Here is a 7474-nt window from a genome sequence, read left to right as displayed (position 1 = left end):
ATGTCCACCCCATCGTCTGAGGACGCTTCTTTCGTCTTCGTTGCGGCTGGAACCTCCCACCCTTCCACCGAGCCCAACTACAGACCGGGAAGCGCCGCGACATACGCGCACGACTGGTCAAAGCAGGCTACCGGCGGCCAGCTTCACACCCATGGCAGGCATTTCATCGATGCCTACGGGCGCGTCTGCAGTCTTCGAGGCGTCAATCTAGGAGGCTCTTGCAAGACGTGTGTACCTCTCTATGCCAAAACAAGCTCACGGAAACACGCTCACAACTCTCCACAGTCCCACCAACGACGACAACGCCACCTTCCCAGCTGGGCATCAAACCGCCACGTTTGTCGGGCGACCGTTTCCCCTAGAGGAGGCCCAGGAGCATCTCTCGCGACTGAGGCGGTGGGGACTATCTTTTGGTGAGTTGTTTTTTTCAATCCACTTGCTGTGACTGACGCGACAAGTGAGGTTTTTGGTAACTTGGGAAGCATTAGAGCATTCGGGACCGTACGTGATTGCTTGTATTAATTTGCCTCCAACTCATTCCCCATCGCAGTGGAATCTACGACACCGAGTACCTGGCTTATATCCGCGCCTTACTCTCCCTTCTCCCGCAATACGGCATGACCGCGTTCGTCTCCATCCACCAGGACGTTTGGTCGCGGTACTCGGGTGGCTCCGGCGCTCCGGCTTGGACATTGGAGTCTGCTGGTTTTGATTTAGGCGGATTAGAGGAATCTCAGGCTGCTTGGCTGTTAGGCGTCAAAGGTGGCGGGCATGTCGAGGAAGAACGGGGCTTGTGGCCTTGCGGGTACCAGAAGCTCTCTGCGGCTACTATGGCGTGCGTATTACAGTTTGTCTTGCTGTTTTCAGCGTACTCAATTCCTCATAGAACTTGTTTTTGGGCGGGTGATACGTTCACGCCTAAGTTACTCGTAGAAGATCGCCATGGGAAGCATGTTCCTGTGCAGCAATTCCTTCAGAATGCGTATATCGACATGTCCGTTGAGCTGGCGAAAGCTGTTGGAGATTTAGACGCGGTCATCGGATTTGAGGTGCCTCTTCTTTCTTCTTCAATCATTCGTATTCAATATGTGCAGATGATGAATGAACCACATCGAGGTTACATCGACCTGAAGTCCCTGCACGAATTCGACTACAATACCGATCTACACCTGTCTTATGTTCGTGAGTAGCTGACAAGCTAGATTTGTCGGCCAACTGCTCATCGTTTGTAGCCTCCGCATTCCAGTCTTTCCAACTAGGTGCGGGCCATCCGACGTCGGTCTCTTCATGGACCCGCTCTTTCCCGATGCCAACAAGCAAGACGGGCGAGGCGGTACTGAACACAAAACGACGTAAAGCATGGCGAAAGGATGGACCTACGTTTGGCGAATGTGTCTGGGCAATGCATGGTGTGTGGGGCTGGGACAAGAACAAGGACGTGGCGGTTGTGTTAAGGGAGAACTACTTTACGAAGCACCCGATGACAGGCGACAAAGTATGCATTTTTTGCCTTAAGGTGGACAACTCTTTACTGACTCGTGCTAGATTGACTGGTATACCGACTTTTACTACCCATTCCTGCAAAAGTGGACTAGTCGCATGCGGGAGCACTCATCTTCGGATAAGCTCGCCTTTGTCGAAGCCATCCCGAACGAGTTTTGTCCACCGTCATGGACCCCAGAACATCGAGTGAAGAATATGGTCTACGCGCCGCACTGGTACGATCTCAACGCGTTATTCCAAAAGGCGTTTGGCGACTTTACCGTCAATGTACAAGGTCTTTCCAGGGTATCGCTGCTTTTACATGCCATTTTAAGTGTGTTCCTAACGATTTGGCAGGGTATGTTTCCGCTCAAGGCATTTTACTGGGGTCAAGAAGGCGCTCGCGATAACTTCTCGTTGCAGCTACGCAACGTTGTTGAGGGCGGATATAAAGCTCTTGGGGAGACTCCGGTTATGATCGGTGAATGCGGGATTCCAATGGACATGAAGTATGCCGACCTGCTCGCATTCTTTTCTCGCAACTTATTTGTTTGCAGCAAAGGCGAATCGTTCCAAACTGACGACTTTACCTGGCAGGCGCGAATGATGGATGCGATGATAACGGGCCTTGAACGAGCTCTGGTGGGCTTTACGTTGTGGAACTACAATCCCTTCAACGACGACAAACATGGAGACCACTGGAACGGGGAGAACTTTTCCTGGTTTAGCCGGCGTCGCGCGTTGCCACCATCATTACTCTATTTCGAGCAGGACGCGCCGTCGCTGGATCAAGGCGGGCGAATTCTATCGGCAGTCGTCAGGCCATACCCAGCGAAGACTGCCGGAATTCCGGTGCGATTCTCGTACGAGATGACGACAGGGACATTCGAGTTTGAGTGGGTCGTGCCCAGCGCGAGCACCAGCACTTCGGACTATTCCCCCTCTGTTTCCTCCCCGCCCCTCTCCGGCCACCCCCAGCTGAATTCCTATGAAACCGAAATCTTCGTGCCCTCGGCTCTCACGCGTGGGAGGAAGGTGCTTGTGCACGGCCTCACGAAGGAGGACCGCTGTCTACACGACGAGGCGCGGCAAACGCTATTCGTTGTGCCCGCAGACAACTCCCCGGGAAAGCGGTACGCGGTACGAGTGGAGGTCAGCCCGGCAGTGCGGCCACTGTTTGAGCTGAACGACTTTGGGAGCGACTGGGGCGGGACGGTGTTTGCGGTGGTTGTGGTGTTGTTGGCCATTTTGGGTTATTGGATGTTTCGATAGTCGCCCTTGGAAGCTTGATAAAGTGTTTCGAATATCTAGACATTGTTCCGAGTCAGAGGAAATAATTAGGAGATATTCAGATGGATTTATACCTTTTACTCTATGCGGAAAACCGTTGAGCCTGCTGTGCTAGGATTCAAACTGCAAACTGTACGGATGATCGAAGCTGGCTGCTGATGCCTGTGAACTCTGATATATAGTGATTGCTTTGGACTATTGGGTCCAACGACAAACAAGCTATACATAATAGCTCACAAAAACTTGAGTTGCGCTGAAACTATATATAAAAACTAGGTGCTGGCCAAGTGGCCAACCTAAACACCTTGCCTTAGTGACTATTTAGCCAAATCTCAATCATTTCTCCCGCTTTTGCTCTATGTTTTGCATAAATGTACACTATTACAATATACACCTTTTATCCCTCCCAGATATTTTTTTTCAAGTTACAAAAGTCAAATAACTCACTGGGCTGATGTAGGAATCCCCCCTCTGGGAAAGTTACAGGATAAATGGATGAGTAAATTCCAAATTTATCTATAGATTTTTTGTATGGTAAAGCCCCTGTATAAAGGATAGTTTTTGCTACAAGGAAAATCCAGGAATAAAGCTGATATATTTCCAGAACACCAACCCATGGTAAAGCTTATAGATAAATGCCATATTTGTTCACTAATTTAACATGACATTTGTACAAAGGAAAAAACTAGAGATAATGTTAAAGATAACCAGCTTCCTTGTTGGCTTACATCAGAGCCGACCCGTAGATAGTCGTAGTTTGTCCTCCTTGCACTATAGACGAAGTACAGAGGCAAACTGTAAAGACCCGTTACCCGTTAACGCCCATCATCTACCCTGGCGACCGGTCGGGCATCCCAGCCCCGATCTGTTAGATCGGCATCAAGCACATGCCTCGTCGCACGCCAAGACCCAATTGCTAACAGATAAATCTTGGATAAATCCAGACATTTAGCTGTAACTTGTAAGAAAAAAGTGGGGTTTTCCTACTGGATAAAGCCACAGAAAAATTTGCCATTCACAAGACAAAGACAAGTTTATCTGTTGCTTTATCTGTCAGAGAGAAATCTCAGGTTTTTTCCTGCAGATCAATGCTCAGATATATCTAGGATTTATATCTAGTTTTTTTCTTTGTCAAAATCACGGTTCAAATTAGTAAATAAATGTGGCATTTATCAGACAGTTTTACTTCCGGTTTTTCTGGTAGAAAAAGGACAGCTTTGTCCACAGATTTTCTTTGTGTCAAAAGCTATCATTTATATAGCCATCTTATCACACAAAAAAAAGTTATAAAAATCTGGAATTTACTCTTGCCTTTATCTTATAACTTTCCGAATCAGCCCAGTGAGTACTACTGTACTGACATCTACTTACATAGTACCAGATTCCTTTCTTAAGCTTATAGAATGCCAAGTTTGTGTAATATACTGTACTAGAGTGTAAGTATCACTACAACCTAATATACACTGGGCTGATTCAGAAATCCCTCCTTGGGAAAGTTATAGAAGAAAGGCAAGAGGAAATTCCAGATTTATCTCTCTATTTTTTTTTGTATGATAAGAGTGCTCTAGAGGTCAGCAAGATCTCTATCAAGCAGCCATGATATGACTTTGACATGTCTCCATTTGGACACAATGGTCAAGATGATTGCTCAAGGCCATTGATAGGAAAAACCTAGGATTTCTTTGATATAGATAAACTTGTCTTTGTATTTTGAATAATACATGTTTCTGTGGCTTTATTTAGCAGAATAATCCCAGGTGTCAGGGGAACCTCCCTTTCAGCCCCTTGCAGACGATTCCGATTCCGGTTCCAACTCCGGTCCGGCCCTCCATCTCACCCGCACAATCACCGATCCGTCAACACCCTCTCAACGGTCGCCCTGGGACCTCGCCTGCGACGCCCAAGCCTTCTGTGCCCAACAGCAGCAGCTACAGACAAGCAGTACATATATAGTCAGCTACCTAGCAGGCAGACCCTCAGAGTTTCTTCTCTTTGGATCCTCCCCTGCTAGGCCAGCTTCATTTGTATTCACTTACCAATATTCACGCTTTGGATCCTCCCCTGCTTGGACCTTGATCTCAGGCCTCCGGCATTGCCCTTACAGCAGAAGAAACTCTCTACAGATCAACCAGACAAGATTGCTAGGTTTGGCGCTGACTCAGGCTCGGAGTACAAGTCCGTTCTGCCCTCGTCACTGCCCCTACCACTTGTCCCCTCCTCCTCTGTCACTCCTGTCATCCCCACACCTGCCATGCTTTCCGAAGCTGCTTCGGACGCTGGCACTCGGCTGGATGCACTCAAGGCAAAAATCGACCACCTAACTGAGGCCCTTACTCTCCTCACCACCCAGGCTTCCGCTGCCACTGCCACTGTAAGGGCAACCCTGGAGACTCCGACGAAAGTCTAGCAGGGGAGGATCCAAAGCGTGAATAAAAGCTACAGGAAATACACGGAGGGACCGACCTAGCAGGGGAGGATCCAAAGAGAAGAAACTCTAAGGGTCCGCCTGCTAGGGCGCCAACTATATACTGGTCGTCCGTAACTGCCGACGTAGAGCGCAGAAGGCCTGAGCGGCGTCGCAGGCTCTGTCCCAAGGTGATCGTTGGGAGGGTCTTGACGGATCGGTGATTGTGCGGGCGAAGGAGGCCGTGGACGATGGTCGGGGTGGGTCGGAGCATCCGAGGGGGTGCCGGTCGGATGCGCCTCGGATGCGTTCGGAGGGTCCGAAGGAGGCCGAAGCGGGGGTTCCCCTGACATCACCCCCCCCTTTGAATGCGGCGTCCCGACGCATAGTTCGAAAGGGCAAGGAGTCGAAGGTCGCTGAGGCGATGTGCCGTGGTTTGGGCGGGTACCTCCGATAGAAGTCCGCAATCTTGTCTGGCGCAAAGACACGGTCGAACCAAACCCACGAGTCGTGTGAGGCGTCGTAGCCTTTCCACCTGACGAAATAGTTAAGACGCTTATACCTTATCCTGGCATCCAAGATTTCCTCGACTTCCCATTCGGGGACTCCGTCCTCTAGTTCGGGGGGCGGTTCGTCGTAGCCGGGTCGTCCATCGAAGGGGTCGTCCTGAGCGGGCTCGAGCTTAACAACGGGGAAGACGGGGTGGAGCTTGGAGTAACGCGGGGGGAGGTCGAGCTTGTAGGCACCTTTGCTAACCTCTGCAAGCACCTTGAACGGTCCGAGGCGCTTGTGGGAGAACTTCTCGGAGGGCCGAGTCGTTCTGATGTCAGAAGCGTCCAGCCGAACCTTATCACCAACTTGAATATTCGGAGCATCCGAACGTTTCCGATCGTAGTACTGTTTATACTCGTCTTTGGCTTTAACGAGCGCGGCCTTTGCCTCGGAGACGCCGTTAGCTATCCGATCACGAAACTCGTTCACCGACTCCAACTCTGAGCGGGCGCCTGGCTCAAAACCCATTCGGGGGAGCCGACCAGTGTCAGTCATAAAGGGTACCTGTTGAGTGGAGGAGTGAACGTGGTTGTTATAGGCGAACTCAGCGGCAGGGATAAGCTCGTCCCAGTCGTCTTGTTGGTAGTTGGTGAAGATCCGGATGTACTGCTCGAGCTCTTGGTTAACGCGTTCGGTTTGTCCGTCGGTTTGCGGGTGGTAAGCCGTAGAGGTGGCCGGTTTGACGCCAATTAAGCGCCAGAGTTCGCGCGTGAAGTCAGCGACGAACTGCGAACCACGGTCCGAAGTGTACTTCTCGGGGGTTCCGTGGTGCCGCCAGACATTCCGATAGTACAACCGGGCGGCTCCGACCGCGTCTATTGTCGTATGACACTCGGTGAAGTGGGCGCGTTTACCAAGAGCGTCGACGACTACCATGACCGCGTCGTACCCATGAGCCTTGGGGAGCTCGACCATGAAGTCCACCGTGACGGTGTGCCAGCGTTCGGGGGGGACTTCGGTCGGGTGTAGCTCTCCGTGCGGGAGCCTTCGGAGGGCCTTCGTGCGGCAGCACAAGTCGCAGGTCGCAACGTAGCGTCCGATATGGCGGGACATCTGTGGCCACCAGTAGTTGCGCGAAACCAGCTCTAGGGCTTTGAACCGACCGGGCGTGTCCGGCGACCCGTGTTGTGGCAGAGCTCGATGATGCGCCTCCTTAGGTCCTTGTCTTTGGGGACTACAACCTTGCCGCGGAAGTACAAGAGATCGCCCAAGACGGCCCACTCGTCCGAACGTGATGAGCGGGGGCCCCGAACTTGACCTCGGACCTTCAAAATTTCCCGGGCCGCAAGCGCGACGGGCTCCTCTAGGTCAGGCTCACCGGATAGCGCTTCCTTGATGTCGCAGACAAGTTCGGACCCAGGCCCAGAGACAGTGACAGCCTCCAGCGCGCGAACGTGGAAAAGCTCGGGGCGCAAGAGGGTGACATCCGAGTTGTCTTCGGAGATGCCGTGGTCAGGCTGGCGGGAGAGAGCGTCGGGGCGGCCCATCTGGCGACCTGGGACGTGGTGCAGCGTGAAGTCAAACCTAGAAAGGTACAACGACCATCGGGCTTGCCGACGGTTAAGGTGCTGCGCCTTTCGGAAATACTCCAAATTCTTATGGTCAGTCCAAATCTCGACCGGATGCGCGGCGCCCTCGGGAAATGCCGATACTCCTCGAGTGCGGGATGATCGCGAGCATCTCCTTGTCGTGAATCTCATAGTTGCGCTGGACATCATTTAAGCTTTTGGAATAGAACGCTACAGG

At 51.8% G+C, this 7474-nt stretch overlaps 1 protein-coding gene across 1 annotated transcript; it reads left to right on the top strand.

The window, feature by feature from the left end:
* MIND_01410900 (Glycoside hydrolase family 5 protein) lies at positions 1 to 2754 on the top strand (the record flags this gene model as incomplete). The annotated part of the gene is made up of 10 exons (XM_037370505.1): positions 1 to 227; positions 286 to 413; positions 459 to 501; positions 551 to 835; positions 887 to 1049; positions 1095 to 1182; positions 1233 to 1495; positions 1546 to 1788; positions 1840 to 1991; positions 2040 to 2754. The coding sequence occupies 10 exons, from the start codon at positions 1 to 3 to the stop codon at positions 2752 to 2754; spliced, it is 2307 nt and encodes a 768-aa protein (XP_037213097.1).
* Positions 2755 to 7474: the final 4720 nt, after the last annotated feature.

Source organism: Mycena indigotica, assembly GCF_014461135.1.
Source record: "Mycena indigotica strain 171206Taipei chromosome Unknown Mind.scaff0018, whole genome shotgun sequence".
Lineage (NCBI taxonomy): Eukaryota > Fungi > Basidiomycota > Agaricomycetes > Agaricales > Mycenaceae > Mycena > Mycena indigotica.
The sequence above is the reverse complement of the archived record's forward strand: the minus strand, read 5'-3'. Positions and strand labels throughout refer to the sequence as shown.